This window comes from Staurois parvus, unplaced genomic scaffold (assembly GCF_062004578.1).
Source record: "Staurois parvus isolate SC_StPar_1 unplaced genomic scaffold, SC_StPar_1.0 ptg002222l, whole genome shotgun sequence".
NCBI lineage: Eukaryota > Metazoa > Chordata > Amphibia > Anura > Ranidae > Staurois > Staurois parvus.
In genome coordinates this window covers 406,411-425,901 of record NW_028320018.1, presented here as the reverse complement: position 1 = coordinate 425,901, position 19,491 = coordinate 406,411, and the positions used below count along the sequence as shown (strand labels likewise).

General features: G+C 40.8%; 1 protein-coding gene across 1 annotated transcript in view; it reads right to left on the bottom strand.

The window, feature by feature from the left end:
* The window catches only part of LOC149431533 (beta-soluble NSF attachment protein), a 90,613-nt gene that overhangs the window by 18,441 nt on the left and 52,681 nt on the right, over nucleotides 1-19,491 (bottom strand). The window contains exons 8-10 of the mRNA XM_089665504.1: nucleotides 18,708-18,812; nucleotides 14,842-14,910; nucleotides 14,653-14,703 (exon numbers count right to left, since the gene is read on the bottom strand). Of these exons, the coding sequence (XP_089521630.1) occupies nucleotides 14,653-14,703; nucleotides 14,842-14,910; nucleotides 18,708-18,812 (225 nt within the window). The remainder of the gene's footprint in view (nucleotides 1-14,652; nucleotides 14,704-14,841; nucleotides 14,911-18,707; nucleotides 18,813-19,491) is intronic.

Genomic DNA, 19,491 nt, shown 5'->3' with positions numbered 1-19,491 from the left:
AAAATCCAACCATGTTGTTAAAAAACACTGTTTTAATAGGGGGGTTGATGATATTAGGGGCTATAGTGTTTCTCAAAGGTTGTGCCCTCCTGAACATAATCTCCGGTTTATCCGGCAAGATCCTCGCCAAAACTGGATCTGCTTTAAGAATTTTCCAATTTTGGTTGATAATTCTCGTAACTGTTTTGAACTGAGCAGAAAATGTAGTCACAAAATTTAAATGCGCACTTGAATTGCGTATCTGGTGAGTGCGCAATTCTTATCTTTATCACCTCATCCACGAATCCAGGGATTGGAGCTCTTTAAGGACTCTCTTGGATTTTTGAGCACGCTACGGACTATACTTGTCATTTAGTCACCGTTTTGCACTTTAATAGCACTTTATATTAGTGTATATTTATTAAGTATATAAGTGTATATTTGTTCAGCTAGCGCTGCACCTCTCCCTCGTATGCATTTCTTATTATGAAGGTTTATATGGTACCTTTTGGTGTTCAGCTGCTTTCTTCTTATTTAGTCATTTTATTCACTAATTGATTTTATTAGTTGTTTGAAGCGCTCACTTATTCTGAGATTTACTGTTTACTATTACCTATTTTTGAAGTTGAGCTGCTATCCTGCAATTTTGCATAATGACTGATATTTTTGAGATTAGGTCTATGAGACCGATGATATCAGATGATGTGTTCACCATCAATGAGGATACGGATGATATTAAGGGATTATTCATACAGTTACGGAATATGACCTCGGCTGAGGTTAGAACGCTTTGGGACATTTCCTTTCTGGATAGATATGTGAAAGAACATATGGTTCCCCGCTCATTGAGATGGGATATTCCTCCAGAAACAGGAGATGTCAACAGTACGTCTGAATGGTTTCAGTACTTCAATTCTGCTGGGTTGGATTTATTGAAATTCCTCATTCTACGTAAAAGAAAGAAGCTGGGGTATTTGGATGGTGAAATTAATAATATACGGGATAAACTCACCCCATTTAAAGAGAAAGATGAATATAGAACAGAATCAGATAATCTTAAGACCTTTCTAGAACATATTGAAAAAGAACAACGAATTAAAAAACGTAGGAAATATATACGTGACCACAAAGACTATGCGGAAAATAGAGTGTTTAAGTGGCAAACAATCAATGAGGAGACTGTCACAGTCTCCCCCACCCCCATGGAGATCACCACATATGTATCCAAACCATCTAAGAAAAAGAAGGGTTGGAAAGGTCCCGCCCAATACCATCCCATGCAATTAAATCAGTATCGAATACCTATGAGGAATAATATACAAACATATAACCGATTTGAACCATTGCAATCTATGCCCGATGAGAACATAGGGTCTAGGAATTGTGAATGGTATCCAGACCAAGGTTATAGAAACAATCAGTTTAAAAAACCCGCTCACTACCATAACAAGAAGCCCACTAATGGACATAACAATAAAAGTAATGTTTATTATAACTCTCCTGCGAACAATTACAATTCCCCTGCAAACTATTATGGTACACCATCGAGAGAGGGTAACTGGAGGCCATTAGGCCCCAGAACACATGGTGAAAACCAAGGGGGTTATCAATATAATCAATATAACCCACCAAATGGTCCCAGAGTGTATAATGAACAACAGGGGGGATACCAATATGACCCACCAGTTGGCACTAATGTCTATTTCCCGCCTCCATCTAATAATCCTAGACATCAGGGTGATAATCCTAATTCTAAATCAACCCCGGTGCATTTTTTAGGGGAGGGAAATATGCGCAAGAGAAGCGCTCGAACAGAGGACAAAGGGGAGGCAAAAGGGTCAACAAACCCAAAAAAGAGGAAAACGTAAAGGAAAAGGGTATTTTTAATCTCAGTGGAAAGGAACTTACACCACTAGAAATGAATTTATTGGATAAGGGACTAAAATTTGCCCCACATAAGAAACTTGATAAATTCCACACATTTATTGATGTGCATAGATTTATTAGGTCATTATCATTAAAAAGGTATTTTTCTCAGAACCCTATTACTAGGAATATACCTAGTACCAATATTCATTCAAATTTACGTAATGCTTCGTTGTACAACCCCCCTCCACAGGCTCATAGCTATGTTAATGTGTTTAAGGAGACAGTTCTTAAAGATTTGGCTGCCGTTAAAACTAAGAACCACAAAAGTAATCGGGAGGTTTCAATAGCTATTGATTCCCTCCTTGACCGAAAGGATTTAGTCATACGCCCCGCTGATAAGGGAGGAGGTGTGGTAATAATGCATAAAGAAAAATATACCAGTGAAGTGCACAACATCCTTAGTGACACTGAGACATATTGTGTCCTGTTAAAAAACCCTTTAAATATATATAAAAAATCTCTCAAGGATATCATTACCAAAGGATATCGGGATAAAGTAATTAATAAGAAAGAGAGAGAGTTTTTATGTCCCTCTGCTCCTAGACTACCAGTTATGTATATCCTTCCGAAGGTGCATAAGGACCCATTGAATCCTCCTGGTAGACCCATCATAAGTGGGATCGGATCCTTGGGTTCCAGAGCTGGACAATACATTGACTTCTTTTTGCAACCCTTGGTACGAACTACTCCTTCTTATCTTAGGGACACGAAGCAGGTCCTACAGGAGATTAGGAGCCTCCCCTTGGATGGTGATACATTTTTAGTAACGGCAGACGTTGCATCATTGTATACCAGTATTGATCACTCTCATGGTATGGAAGCGGTGGAATTCTATTTGAAAGAATCTGAGTTGTCAGTTTTGCATCAAACCTTTATCCTCACTCTTTTAGATTTCACTATGACTAGAAATTACTTTTGGTTTGATGGTATTTTTTATCTTCAGAAAAGGGGTGTGGCTATGGGAGCGAAGTTCGCTCCCAGCCTGGCCAATCTTTTCATGGCCAGGTGGGAGGAAGATGTCATTTATGCCAGGGATTGGCCGGAGCTCGTTTTCTATAAACGATATATAGATGACATCTTGCTCTTGTGGAGAGGGGAAGAACAAGCACTAGTGAACTTTTTTGGGACTCTTAATAACAATATGCTTAACATTAGACTTACCTATGAGTATAGTAAGACCAGCATTAATTTCCTAGATCTTACATTAATTAACTCTAATGGAGCTGTTGCGACCTCTTCCTTTTTTAAGGAGACAGATCGCAACAGCTACATTCCCATTAGCAGCTGCCACCATCCATTGTGGCTTTCTAATGTACCCAAGGGTCAGTTTCTCAGAATTCGGAGAAACTGTACCTCAGTGGACACCTACCACGCACAGGCCTCTATTTTGCGGAATAGGTTCATGGAAAAAGGATATGAGCAATCTCATCTCACTCATATCATGCAAGAGGTGGCTAATATGGACAGAGAATCATTATTGACTGACAACCCCACCTGTAAGCCTTCTAAGGTTTGCCCTTTTGTGACTACATTTTCTGCTCAGTTCAAAACAGTTACGAGAATTATCAACCAAAATTGGAAAATTCTTAAAGCAGATCCAGTTTTGGCGAGGATCTTGCCGGATAAACCGGAGATTATGTTCAGGAGGGCACAACCTTTGAGAAACACTATAGCCCCTAATATCATCAACCCCCCTATTAAAACAGTGTTTTTTAACAACATGGTTGGATTTTTCCCGTGCAATAATTGTATTATATGTACATGTAATGGACACAGGAAAAGGAGGATTGATGACTTTACATCTACTAGTACTGGGAAGAATTACAAGATCAATAACTTCATATCATGCAATAGCAGATATGTGGTTTATCTTTTGCAGTGTCCATGTAAAAAGCAGTATGTAGGTCGTACCACCAGGAGACTCAGGGACCGACTGCGTGAACACGTTAATAATGTGAAAAAAGGCTACAAAGAGCACTCTTTGTCAATGCACTACAGGACCCATCATAACAGAGACCCATCTTCCTTGACATTTGTAGGAATTGATGTAGTACAGAATCATTGGAGGGGAACTAATAAAAAGAGAGCAGTTTCCCAGATGGAAACTAAATGGATTTACCAAATTGATTGTATGCGTCCTAAAGGACTTAATATAGACATGGATATCAATTGTTTCATTGACAACAGTTAGCATCAGTTTTATCCCTTTGAATCCTTTATAATGTTCCTTTATAATGTCACTTTATTGTCCATTACCCTTCTTATTGCGTATTTGGTTTTAGGTCATAGTGAAATCGTTTTTATATATATATTTTCACATATATTATATATGAGGGGATTTTTCCTCTATATAAAAAGGTTTTCTATATATTTATATATGGTTGTAATTTGTTTTATTACGTGGTTTTTATATATGCTTTGTATTATATTTAATATGTTACATGTTTTTATAGTTGAAATTCTGAATGTGAGTTTATTAAAGTATGTGGCATTAGCAATGACCACCAGATATAATCTTATTTTACATTGATCTGATTGGTTTTAATCTGATTTTAATTATTTTTTGATTATACATATTTTAATTATGCATATGCTGACTAATTTGTTAGTATATTTTTATATCTATATACAAGGTTTTGGGTAAAATATCCCCTCGATGATCATTATGCCATGGATGAGTAACCTGGTACTAATTGCTCTATTAGATTGCTCATGGGGCTGTTTTGAATCATCTTTACGTACAGGTTGCTGGGCAACACACCTCTCCCTGGTGATCATTGTTATGCCGTTTACTCCGTGCTGACAGCGCTCGCGCATGCGCAGTTCGGCGGGCTACATGAAAATGGCGCCCGATACGGAGACATTTGTCAAAGGGAAAATGGCGCGCGATTACAGCGCATGCGCCTTTTTCCCTATTTAGGTCCTACACTGACGTCCACTGCTGTAAGCTAACCCCCTATGACTACGTGCCTTCGCACGAAACGCGTCAGGGAGCGGCTACAAGCGGTGTGACGTCACGCCGACCGGCGCCACGAGGGCCCCGGCGGCCATTTATTATCCTATGTATGGTCAGTATCTTCCCTGCCTCTGCCTGTATACTATGTGTCATTGGGAATAAAACACCCCTTGTGTATAAGGTATCACACTATCTGGCCTCCTTTGTTCTTGGGGCTCTCCTGGTGGGAGTCCTTTACATCTGCAGAGCGGCCCCTTTCTTCCATGTGTGGAAAACACTACCAGGTGGCGAGAGGCTTTTGTGACCAGATCTGACCAGATCCATATGAGGACCCTGGAATTATCAGCTTTAAATGCGCACTTGAATTGCGTATCTGGTGAGTGCGCAATTCTTATCTTTATCACCTCATCCACGAATCCAGGGATTGGAGCTCTTTAAGGACTCTCTTGGATTTTTGAGCACGCTACGGACTATACTTGTCATTTAGTCACCGTTTTGCACTTTAATAGCACTTTATATTAGTGTATATTTATTAAGTATATAAGTGTATATTTGTTCAGCTAGCGCTGCACCTCTCCCTCGTATGCATTTCTTATTATGAAGGTTTATATGGTACCTTTTGGTGTTCAGCTGCTTTCTTCTTATTTAGTCATTTTATTCACTAATTGATTTTATTAGTTGTTTGAAGCGCTCACTTATTCTGAGATTTACTCCATACAGCTGTTTCAACCGCTGTATGGAGGGAATGTCATGTAACTGTCAGAGTCCCAGAACTGTCATTAATAGTCTATTTCTGACAGTTCCATGACATTCCCTCCATACAGCGGTTGAAACAGCTGTATGGAGTGAATGTCCCAGAACTGTCAGAAATAGACTATTTCTGACAGTTCTGGGACTGTCCTTCCATACAGCGGTTGAAACATTGTATGTATTTGTTTCCATAAATGGATCCATTTATGGAAACAAATACATACAATGTTTCAACCGCTGTATGGAAGGACAGTCCCAGAACTGTCATTAATAGTCTATTTCTGACAGTTCCATGACATTCCCTCCATACAGCGGTTGAAACAGCTGTATGGAGTGATTGTCCCAGAACTGTCAGAAATAGTCTATTTCTGACAGTTCTGGGACATTCACTCCATACAGCTGTTTCAACCGCTGTATGGAGGGAATGTCATGGAACTGTCAGAAATAGACTATTAATGACAGTTCTGGGACTGTCCTTCCATACAGCGGTTGAAACATTGTATGTATTTGTTTCCATAAATGGATCCATTTATGGAAACAAATACATACAATGTTTCAACCGCTGTATGGAAGGACAGTCCCAGAACTGTCATTAATAGTCTATTTCTGACAGTTCCATGACATTCCCTCCATACAGCGGTTGAAACAGCTGTATGGAGTGAATGTCCCAGAACTGTCAGAAATAGACTATTTCTGACAGTTCTGGGACTGTCCTTCCATACAGCGGTTGAAACATTGTATCTATTTTTTTCCATAAATGACATTCTGCAAATACACTTAGAGGAGCGCTGCAGATACACTTTTTGCCGGCTTGGAATTAATCTTATTTTCATCCTACTTCTTCTTCTTCATCCTCATCCTCATAAGAAGAAAAAGAAGAAGTAGGATAAAAATAAGAATAATTCCAAGCCGGCAAAAAGTGTATCTGCAGCGCTCCTCTAAGTGTATCTGCAGAATGTCATTTATGGAAAAAAATAGATACAATGTTTCAACCGCTGTATGGAGTGAATGTCCCAGAACTGTCATAAATAGTCTATTTCTGACAGTTCTGGGACATTCACTCCATACAGCTGTTTCAACCGCTGTATGGAGGGAATGTCATAGAACTGTCAGAAATAGACTATTTATGACAGTTCTGGGACTGTCCTTCCATACAGCGGTTGAAACATTGTATGTATTTGTTTCCATAAATGGATCCATTTATGGAAACAAATACATACAATGTTTCAACCGCTGTATGGAAGGACAGTCCCAGAACTGTCATTAATAGTCTATTTCTGACAGTTCCATGACATTCCCTCCATACAGCGGTTGAAACAGCTGTATGGAGTGATTGTCCCAGAACTGTCAGAAATAGTCTATTTCTGACAGTTCTGGGACATTCACTCCATACAGCTGTTTCAACCGCTGTATGGAGGGAATGTCATGGAACTGTCAGAAATAGACTATTAATGACAGTTCTGGGACTGTCCTTCCATACAGCGGTTGAAACATTGTATGTATTTGTTTCCATAAATGGATCCATTTATGGAAACAAATACATACAATGTTTCAACCGCTGTATGGAAGGACAGTCCCAGAACTGTCATTAATAGTCTATTTCTGACAGTTCTATGACATTCCCTCCATACAGCGGTTGAAACAGCTGTATGGAGTGAATGTCCCAGAACTGTCAGAAATAGACTATTTATGACAGTTCTGGGACTGTCCTTCCATACAGCGGTTGAAACATTGTATCTATTTTTTTCCATAAATGACATTCTGCAAATACACTTAGAGGAGCGCTGCAGATACACTTTTTGCCGGCTTGGAATTAATCTTATTTTCATCCTACTTCTTCTTCTTCATCCTCATCCTCATAAGAAGAAAAAGAAGAAGTAGGATGAAAATAAGAATAATTCCAAGCCGGCAAAAAGTGTATCTGCAGCGCTCCTCTAAGTGTATCTGCAGAATGTCATTTATGGAAACAAATAGATACAATGTTTCAACCGCTGTATGGAAGGACAGTCCCAGAACTGTCATTAATAGTCTATTTATGACAGTTCTGGGACATTCCCTCCATACAGCGGTTTCCGGCAAAAAGTGTATGTGCAGAGTTCCTCTATTCTGCAGATACACTTAGAGGAGCTCTGCACATACACTTTTTGCCGGCTTGGAATTATTCTTATTTTCATCCTACTTCTTCTTCTTCTTCTTCTTCATCCTCATCCTCATCCTCTTCTTCTTCTTCTGAGGATGAGGATGAGGATGAAGAAGAAGAAGAAGAAGTAGGATGAAAATAAGATTAATTCCAAGCCGGCAAAAAGTGTATGTGCAGAGCTCCTCTAAGTGTATCTGCAGAGCTCCTCTAAGTGTATCTGCAGAATAGAGGAACTCTGCACATACACTTTTTGCCGGCTTGCAATTATTCTTATTTTCATCCTACTTCTTCTTCTTCTTCTTCATCCTCTTCTTCTTCTTCTGAGGATGAGGATAAAGAAGAAGAAGAAGAAGAAGTAGGATGAAAATAAGATTAATTCCAAACAGGCAAAAAGTGTATGTGCAGAGCTCCTCTAAGTGTATCTGCAGAATAGAGGAACTCTGCACATACACTTTTTGCCGGCTTGGAATTATTCTTATTTTCATCCTACTGCTTCTTCTTCTTCTTCATCCTCATCCTCATCCTCAGAAGAAGAGGATGAGGATGAAGAAGAAGAAGAAGAAGAAGAAGTAGGATGAAAAGAAGAATAATTCCAAGCCGGCAAAAAGTGTATGTGCAGAGTTCCTCTATTTCTGACAGTTCTCTCACAGCTTCTTCACATGTACAGCGGTTGAAACATCTGTATCCTAAATGGAAACTAATAGATACAAATTGTATCTATTAGTTTCCATTTAGGATACAGATGTTTCAACCGCTGTACATGTGAAGAAGCTGTGAGAGAACTGTCAGAAATAGAGGAACTCTGCACATACACTTTTTGCCGGCTTGGAATTATTCTTCTTTTCATCCTACTTCTTCTTCTTCTTCTTCATCCTCATCCTCATCCTCTTCTTCTGAGGATGAAGATGAAGAAGAAGTAGGATGAAAAGAAGAATAATTCCAAGCCGGCAAAAAGTGTATGTGCAGAGTTCCTCTATTTCTGACAGTTCTCTCACAGCTTCTTCACATGAACAGTGGTTGAAACATCTGTATCCTAAATGTAAACTAATAGATACAATGTTTCAACCGCTAAACATGTGTTCCTTCTGTCAGAGAACTGTCAGAAATAGCGGAGCTCACTGCAGGGACACTTTTGCCGGCTGATCGGAAAATGTTCGATTCGCGCACCCGAAGTAGGCAAAATTTCGGTTTCGCCGCGAATCGAATATTTCCTGAAATTCGACTCGAATTCCGGTTCGCCTGGTTCGATTCGCTCATCTCTAGTGAGAACGTACGTGACATTAAATTCTCAATATGGCCGCATGGCCATATTTTTAACAAATCAAGAGTGCTTTATTGAAGACAAGAGCAGTACAGAGCAAATAAGCACATATACAATATACAATGTCCTACATATTCACCAAATCCGGTGAACAGTTAGAGTCCAACTGTACATTACAGCAGGGTAGTAAGCATGCATGCACAGTTGCAAGAAAAAGTATGTGAACCCCTTGGGATTACGTGGAGTTTTGCATGAATTGGGCATAAAATGTGCTCTGAACGTCATCTAAGTCACAACAATAGAAGAACACAGTCTGCTGAACATAATACTACACAAACATTAGATGTTGCCATGGTTTAATTGCACATAACATGTAAACATTCACAGTGCAGGGAGGAAAAAGTATGTGAGGCCCTAGCTTAATGACTTCTCCCAGAGCTGATTGGAGCCAGGAGTGAGCCAACCTTGACTCCAATCAGTGTGATGATATTGGATGTGTTGCTGACAGCTGTCCTGCCCTTAAAAAACACACACCTGTTTTGGGTTTACTGGTTTCAAGAAGCACTGTCTGATGTGAACCATGCCTCGCAGAAAAGAGCTCTCAGAAGACTTACGATCAAGAATTGTTGACTTGCATGAAGCTGGAAAGGGTTACAAAAGTATCTCCAAAAGCCTTGATGTTCATGTGTCCACGGTAAGACAGACTGTCTACAAATGGAGAAAGTTTAGCACTGTTGCTACTCTCCCTAGGCATGGTCGTCCTGTAAAAATGACTGCAAGAGCACAGCGCAGAATGCTGCATGAGGTAAAGAAGAATCCCAGAGTGTTAGCTAAAGACCTACAGAAATCTCTGGCACATGCTAACATTTTTGTTGACACATCTACAATAAGGAAAACATTAAACAAGAATGGAGTACATGGGAGGACACCACGGAGGAAGCCATTGCTGTCCAAAAAGAATATTGCACGTTTGAAGTTTGCAAAAGAGCACCTGGATGTTCCACAGCACTACTGGCAAAATAGAACCAAGATGGAACCAAGATTGAGTTGTTTGGGAAGAACACACAACACTATGTGTGGAGAAAAAAAGGCACAGCACACCAACATCAAAACCTCATCCCCACTGTGAAACATGGCGGAGGGAGGATCATGGTTTGGGGCTGCTTTGCTGCCTCAGGGCCTGGACGGCTTTGTTGTCATTGATTGGAAAATGAATTCCAGAGTTTATCAAGACATTTTGTAGGAAAACGTACGACCATCTGTCCGCCAACTGAAGCTCCGCAGAGGATGGGTGATGCAACAGGACAATGACCCAAAGCATACAAGTAATTCAACAAAACATTGGCTGCAACAGCACAGAATATGCCTTCTGGAGTGGCCCAGTCAGAGTCCTGACCTCAACCCGATTGAAATGCTGTGGCATGACCTTAAGAGAGCGATTCACACCAGACATCCCAAGAATATTGCTACACTGAAACAGTTTTGTGAAGAGGAGTGGTCCAAAATGACTCCAGATCGTTGTGCAGGTCTGATCTGCAACTACAGGAAACGTTTGGTTGAGGTTATTGCTGCCAAAGGAGGGTCAACCAGTTATTAAGTCCAAAGGTTCACATACTTTTTCCTCCCTGCACTGTGAATGTTTACATGTTATGTGCAATTAAACCATGGCAACATCTAATGTTTGTGTAGTATTATGTTCAGCAGACTGTGTTCTTATATTGTTGTGACTTAGATGACGTTCACAGCACATTTTATGCCCAATTCATGCAAAACTCCACGTAATCCCAAGGGGTTCACATACTTTTTCTTGCAACTGTATATAACAAAAATTATGACGTCACCCCTCAATTAAAGATATCCTAAGTTAAAGTCTGGGGAGGCACCGGAGTCCCATAAGGAGATAGCTGTCCAAATGTAAGGATAGAGGGTAGTGGGGAAAACAAGGAGAGTAGGACAAGGGAAGGAAATATAGGGGGGAATAATGGAAAAGGAAAAAGGGCAGAGAAGGGAATGCTACCTCGAGGTCCAGGGGGATCACACTTTATCATACTTCCAGGGGCAGCTTCTATTGAGACATGCAAGTTTGTACATGAGCAGAGCCGCATCCACCATAGCTTCCCAGGAAGACACATAGGAGGAGTGGGGGAGGTCCACCTATGGAGGATTTATTCATATGGCCATCTAACACAGCCACATGACAGTATTAGGGTAATGATGTCACAAGGATCCCCACCCCTTAAATCTGCATGAAGCTGCAGGGCTGGGAATGCCCTGGCCGCAGCTGACTGGCCTGCAACTGACAACTTCCTTCCAGGTTGGACCAAACATGGGTTCTGATTGAAAAAGGTCATCAGAGCACAACCTAAACAGTAAAGTGTGTTGGCAGATCTGACTCTTTTCATGGGATAATTCATCATTCTGCTAGATCAGTGGTCTCCAAACTGCAGCCCTTTGCTTGAATTTATCTGGCCCGGGGAACTACACCTACCGCTGACAATAACAATGGGACATAATTCCTCCCACTGACAGAAATGAAGAGGCACTATTCCTCCCAGTGACACAATGATGGGGCACTATTCCTCCCAGTGACACAATGATGGGGCACTATTCCTCCCAGTGACACAATGATGGGGCACTATTCCTCCCACTGACACCAACGATGGAGCACTATTCCACCCACTGACAGGAATGGATGGGGCACTATTCCTCCCAGTGACACCAATGATGGAACACTATTCCACCCACTGACACCAAGGATGGAGCACTATTTCACCCACTGACAGGAATGGATGGGGCACTATTCCTCCCACTGACACCAATGATGGGGCACTATTCCACCCACTGACACCAATGATGGGGCACTATTCCTCCCACTGATACCAATGATGGGGCACTATTCCTCCCACTGACACCAACTATGGAGCACTATTCCTCCCACTGACACCAACGATGGAGCACTATTCCTCCCACTGACACCAATGATGGGGCACTATTCCTCCCACTGACACCAACGATGGAGCACTATTTCACCCACTGACACCAACGATGGAACACTATTTCACCCACTGACACCAATGATGGAACACTATTCCTCCCACTGACACCAATGATAGGGCGCTATTCCTCCCACTGACATCAACTATGGCACACCCTTTCTCTAATACCAAAAAGAGGGCATTGTTCACTCCCATGCCAGGACATTTTCTACTCACTGGCAATTGTCCGACCCCTCTAAAGACTGAAGGACAGTAAACTGGCCCTTTGTTTAGGGGAGACCTCTGTGGTAGAGCAACAATAAAGGCCACAATAAAACAAAAGTCCTCATGAATGATACGCATGACACTGCTTTTTCCCCTTTAAGTATCTGATTTGTTTTTAAAGGAGATCACCAACAAGCAAATCAGAAAGTTATGACACTCACATAAATCGCTGTAAGTCAGGGAAAGAGTGGGAAGGCTGTCAGGCCACAATGCAGATGAACACTGTCCTGTGCTGACACCCTATTTTGAGGAGGACACAAAAAGGACAGGCTATATTGTAGAAACATTCCCAGAGGACAAACAGTCTTGTCCTCAGACTGCTGATGGAGGTCCTCGTTTTAAATACAAAGAGCCGAAGAGTCTACATGCTGCAGTCTCTGCTTCCCTCCCACACACTGCAGTTGTCTATCGGTCTCTTCCCTCCAGTCTTTCTACCGGCTGTCTGTTGTAACTCTTCCTATGCTGATCTCCACCCTGCGAGTGTGTATGCACTTAGACATGTACCCCTCTGCTTTGATTTCCCAATCACCTATTCAGGACCTGAACATAGCCAAATCTACGCTGCCTGTTAAATCATCTTACAAATATATATATATATATATATATATAGTGAGAAAACATTAATTATGATTAAGAAAATAATATTCTGAATCTTTCTGTTCAAATGCTTATTTATATATACAGTTGTGTTCAAAATAATAGCAGTGTGTTGAAAAAAGTGAATAAAGCTCAAAATCCTTCTAACAGCTTTTATTTCCATCCACACAAATGCATTGGGAACACGACACATTCTATTCCAAATCAAAACATGAAGAAAAATATATCAAATTTGTGTTGTTCCTCTAAAAAAATTGAAGAAAAGTGAATATTAGACGGTTCAAAAAAATCGCAGTGTTTGTATTCTTCTTTACAAACTCAAACATTCACTATATAAACTGAGAAATGTTTGAAGATTTTGCTTTCCTTTGAATGACTTCATGAATATTTGGTTGTAGTCGCACTGTTTCTGAGAACTGCTGTACATCCGTGTTGCATGGAGTCACCCAACTTCTGGCCCCTGTGATCAGGTATTCCAGCCCAGGATGATTGGACCACATTCCACAGTTCTTCTCTATTTCTTGGTTTTGCCTCAGAAACGGCATTTTTGATGTCACCCCACAAGTTTTCTATTGGATTAGGATCCGGGGATAGGGCTGGCCACTCCATAACATCAATTTGTTGGCCTGGAACCAAGATGTTGCACGTTTACTGGTGTGTTTGGGGTCGTTGTCTTGTTGGAACACCCATTTCAAGGGCATTTCCTCTTCAGCATAAGGCAGCATGACCTCTTCAAGTATTCTGATGTATTCAAACTGATCCATGATCCCTGGTATGCGATAAATAGGCCCAACACCGTAGTATGAGAAACATCCCCATATCATGATGCTTGCACCACCATGCTTCACGGTCTTCACAGTGTACTGTGGCTTGAATTCAGTGTTTGGGGGTCGTCTGACAAACTGTCTCCGCCCACTAGACCCAAAAAGAACAATCTTATTTTCATCAGTCCACAAAATGTTGCGCCATTTCTCTTTAGGCCGGTCAATGTGCTCTTTGGCAAATGGTAACCTCTTCAGCACACGTCTTTTTTCCAACAGTGGGACTTTGCGGGGGCTTCTTGCAGATAGCTTGGCTTCACATAGGCGTCTTCTAATTGTAACAGTCCTCACATGGAACGTCACACCTTCTTTCATCTTCCTGGAGCTGATTGTTGGCTGAGTCCGCGCCATTTTGGCTATTCTTCTATCCATTCCAATGGTAGTTTTTCACTTTCTTCCACATCTTTCAGGTTTTGGTTGCCATTTTAAAGCATTTGCGATCATTTTAGCTGAGCAGCCTATCATTTTCTGCACTTCTTTATATGTTTTCCCCTCTCCAATCAACTTTTTAATCAAGGTACGCTGTTCTTCTGAACAATGTCTGGAACGACCCATTTTCCTCAGAATTTCAGAGAGAAATGCACTGTAACCAGCATGTACAACATTTGCTGCCTTCCTTCCTTAAAAAATGGCAATAATTGCCACCTGTTTTTCAAAGAATGAATGACCTCACTAATAGAACTCCACACTGCTATTATTTTGAACACGCCCCTTTCAATGAGTGATTCAATGACACAGAATCAGCAGCATGCATGTCATGACTGTTGGGTCTGTTGGATTTCTATTACTCTACTACACCTGCTAGGAAATTATTTGCCATGTAGAAATATCATTTCTACCAAAAACAGTGATTGATCCGGTTAGTGATGTCTGACTGCTATTATTTTGAACACAACTGTATATATATATATATATTTATTTTTATAGAAAAGCCTTTACAGTATTAGAAGAGGACTTACAGCTTCAGTGTAGGAGTCGCTATTTTGTTCTTCATGAGCTTCAAGGAGTTTCTGAGGGAGACAAATAAAAAGACATTTAAATGTCCCAGTAAACCTACCTATAACCCACAGCAAACATCTCCTACCCCAATAAAGAAATCTTTGTTCTTGGCACAAAACCACAACCTATACGGTATAAGACACACCAACCTTTAACAGTTTGCACTCCCTGGAATCTGAAAATGCAGGAAACATTTCTTCATATTTTTCCACAGCAAGCTGAAAAATAGGGCAGAAGAGGAGTGAGTGCCCCTTCTAACCAAACTTAAAAGAAGTAAAAAAACAGCCATGAAGGGGGTTAAAAAAAAAAAACTGAAAAAAAAAACAACAAAAAAAAAAAACTTACATTTTGCCCCCTCAATATTAACTAAGTGATTTATGCCAATAAAAATCCTGCCATAGCCAGTGACTCAGCAAACACATATTAATATAACTGAAAGTATAAATGGTGTTGCGCTGCTCTCACCAATTCCTAAATAAACTTTAGGAAGATCCATGTGATAAACCAAATAAAAAAAAGACTCAGTAAGTAATTATTTATTTATTTCAGATACTTATATAGCGCCATGAATTTACGCAGCGCTTTACATATATATTGTACATTCACATCAGTCCCTAACCCTCAAGGGGTGTACAATCTAAGGTCCCTAACTCACATTCATACATACACATACTAGGGACAATTTAGACAGGAGCCAATTAACCTACCAGCATGTCTTTGGAGTGTGGGAGGAAACCAGAGTACCCGGAGGAAACCCACGCAGGCACAGGGAGAACATGCAAACTCCAGGCAGGTGGTGCTGTGGTTGGGATTCGAACCAATAACCCTAGTACTGCCAGGCGGAAGTGCTAACCATTTAGCCACTGTGCTGCCCAAATACATGAAAAATAAACACCTGGCAGAGCTCCTTAACCTTATATGTGTGAAGCAATGAGATATAATCACTACAAATAAATCAAAATATGCTTAGGGAAAAATTATACAGATGAAGTGAAAATGCATATAAAAGTAAACACCTGTCAGAGCTACTTAAATGACCTTATATATGTAAAGCAATGTGATATAATCACTAGAAACAAATGAAAAAATGCTCAATGATTAAAAAAAAAAGTGAAACAATATAATAAATAAAAAGTAAAACCCTGACAGAGCTCTTCCAAAAAAAGTATATTTTAGAGTTAATAAAGGAACACACCCAATGGATCGTGTCAACAAAATACCATATAAGTGAATAAATGATGGCGAATAAACCACTCTCTAAATAAGTTCAAAAATGTAAAATGGAATCCACGTATTAGGCATATAAGAATAAAAACCTGGCTGAGAGCACCTGCCGGAAAAAATATTGCTAATAATCATCAAATAAAGCGAAAAAAGTAAAATATGCCAAACGTTAACACAAGTCCCAAGGTCGATATTCAAGCAAATAAATGGTACAGTCCTTTTGACCCATATCTTCCAAATACAGAATATTCGCCGGGGACTTGCAAATGTATTTAATAAATCACCACACGTGCTCCTCCACCTTCCAGCATGCACGCTCACCTCAAAGATTGACCCATAAGTTATACAGGTCAAATGCGATTTGTGATTAGATCGATCCTCGGATGATTTTGGATATCCCACAGGTCTCCACAGGTTTCAGTATGGCAAACTCTTGCGATATCACTTCAGTGGATATGCAAACTTTAAAAAGGGTTCACACACACGTGTGAAGTGTATGGTACCCTCAGCACAGACTCCAGCCAGACAATCGAGCCAGGGACTGAAAAGTGCTCCACTGCAGATTGCTTTTCATAGGGTTGTAAGCATACCGCCAGTGCAAAAGAAGTCTTTCGGTTTATATACAATTTAAAGGCTAAGTTTATGTTTAAAAAAATAAATAAATAAATCCACATTTTTTGCGAGTTAAAGAAAAAGGTCATTTATTAATTTTTTTGTAGGAGTCTGTAAACCATTGAAGTTGCGATCAGCAGATCACTGTGCCATGCAGGGCTCCTGCAGACTGTCAGTGTAAGCTGTTTGCTTGTACCTCGTATGGGCAGGCAGTTACTGAATGACAGGAAGAACCAACAGACTACCAGAGTGCTCGCTAGCTCCCTGATAGTTATTATTATTATTATACAGTATTTATAAAGCGCCGATAGTTCGCTCAGCGCTGTACATTACAAAGGGGGACAGAACATGTGACAGAACAATACCAATACAATGCAAAACATGAGGGGATCGAGGGCCCTGCTCTTTCCAGCTTACAATCTAGGAGGGGGGGGGATGGTGGCACAGGAGGAGATAGCTGTGGGGGATGGAGTGGTAGGAAGAGTGGAGGAGGTCGGCAAGTTAGCAGGGGGCCGCAAACGTCTGTCGTTACTTGTAGTTAATCTATTCACAGAACTCTGTAAATGAATGAAGAAGCCATGTGGGCGGAGCCCCGTACAGCCATGCTCTTTTCAAATAGTGACAACAGGTGCAAGGAGAAGATCCCCGGCCCGCTGTCATGGAGGGGCGAGGGGAGACAGCTGCAGGAGCAGGAACATGTTACGTGTTCCACCCTAAAAAGAGGCGGAACATGTAACATGTTCCCAAAGCTAGAGCAGAACAGTGGCTAAGTGGTTAGCACTTCCACCTGGCAGTACTCGGGTCGTTGGTTTGAATCCCAGCCACGGCACCACCTGCCTGGAGTTTGCATGTTCTCCCTGTGCCTGCGTGGGTTTCCTCCAGGTACTCTGGTTTCCTCCCACACTCCAAAGACATGCTGGTAGGTTAATTGTCTCCTGTCTAAATTGTCCCTAGTATGTGATAAAGTAAAGAAATAAGTGAGCGCTTTTTTAAAAATTAAAGCAGCTAGGCACACAGGATAACCAATAAAAATCCTCACAGTGACATTATATATAGAAGTGCAGCGCTATAAAATAACATACAAATATAAAAAACATACAAATATAAAAAAACCACACAATGTTTAAATGTAAATAAAGATAGTCCCAGCAAAGGTGACTTAAAGTAAAAGTGCACACTAACCAGATGTGCACATTAAAAGTGCAATGTAGAGATCATATTGCTCATGGTGTAATCATCAGAGTAGAAATGGTGTTTCCTTGGTCAGAAAAGATCCCCGGATGGTGCAGAGCTGGGCAGGAAGAGTTCTTTCTCGGAGGATGTGCTTGGCACGTAACGCGTAAGGAGGAGCTTACGCACGCCGTGACGTTACGCCGTCGGAGCATCGTGGAGCTCTGGCGGCTATTACATCTGACAGGACGGTTAGCCCTGTCTGTACTAGCTTTTTTATTGGATGCATCCCCTCTGCTACTGTCACTTTTTATTACAATAAATTGTTTATGCAATACTTCACTATGGGCATTTTTTCTTGACCTCCCGTGGGGAGCAACCTTTTTCTAGATACGTTTTTTGCCCAGTTTTGGAGGAGTCGTTCTCTTCAGGTGGATCATCGTCCTGTTCCCGGTTATCTAGGATTTTCTCTTCCTGCCCAGCTCTGCACCATCCGGGGATCTTTTCTGACCAAGGAAACACCATTTCTACTCTGATGATTACACCATGAGCAATATGATCTCTACATTGCACTTTTAATGTGCACATCTGGTTAGTGTGCACTTTTACTCTAAGTCACCTTTGCTGGGACTATCTTTATTTACATTTAAACATTGTGTGTTTTTTTTTATATTTGTATGTTTTTTTATAGCGCTGCACTTCTATATATAATGTCCCTAGTATGTGTATGTATGAATGTGAGTTGTGGACCTTAGATTGTACACCCCTTGAGGGTTAGGGACTGATGTGAATGTACAATATATATGTAAAGTGCTGTGTAAACGGACGGCGCTATATAAGTACCCGAAATAAATAAAGCTGAACTAATCCTTTAATAAAATGGGGATAATAAAAAAAGGCCAAACAGATATGGCAGATGAACTGCACACGGCGACCTGTACACTGACCTCCTTATACAGACATCAACCCCTGAAAAAGCTTCCACTTCCACACAGAACATACACTTTACCTTGGCGTTCAGTTCATCCACAATGAAGTGGCAGAGAGCAGCTTTGAAGAAATATTCTTTTGCACTATACTTCAGCAGAGGATTATCCATCGTGCTTGTACCAACCTAGAAGAGATTAGATTGGGGATTTATGATGGGAACACTCAGATGCAGAAATAAAGACAGATTAGGGAACAGTAACAAAACGGAAGTCTTTCCACTTCTGAACACATTAGCCGCTCCTTCCAATTAGAAAAGGATTAATAGCCCGTTCTATATTTTATCTTCATTTCCTAAGATTTCAGCTTATTTCCGTTATCTCAATATTTCCAATGTTCTAAAAAGGAACCAAATTGTACTTTACTGGCCTTGTTATTTTAATCACAAGAATCTAAGTTTGAAACATTAAAGAAAAAGTATCTGGAAATCCTGTGGGGGAATGTGTTATAAAACTCAGTTCAGTCTTCCAACACACTGAAAAGAGCCCCTTTGAGATCCGTGTATTTCAGATTCCCTCTGTTGTAAAACAAAAGATACTTGCACCCTGCTCACCCTGAGTAGCGATGTTCATGTGAGCGCCATGCAGGGAGCATGCTGCCCACTGGAGATGCGCACAGCTGCGCGCTATTGTTGAGCAGCGCTCCAGATCACCAGCATGCTGCAGGCAGAAGAAATTTTAGCAAAGCTGAATTAAGGGAGTCAGCTTTGAATTTTGAAGCAGCCGGGCTGCAAAACAGTAAAGCTGGTCATGGATTATTTTTTTTCTGATGGCTGAATGGAAAATTAACAAATTCCTACATCCACA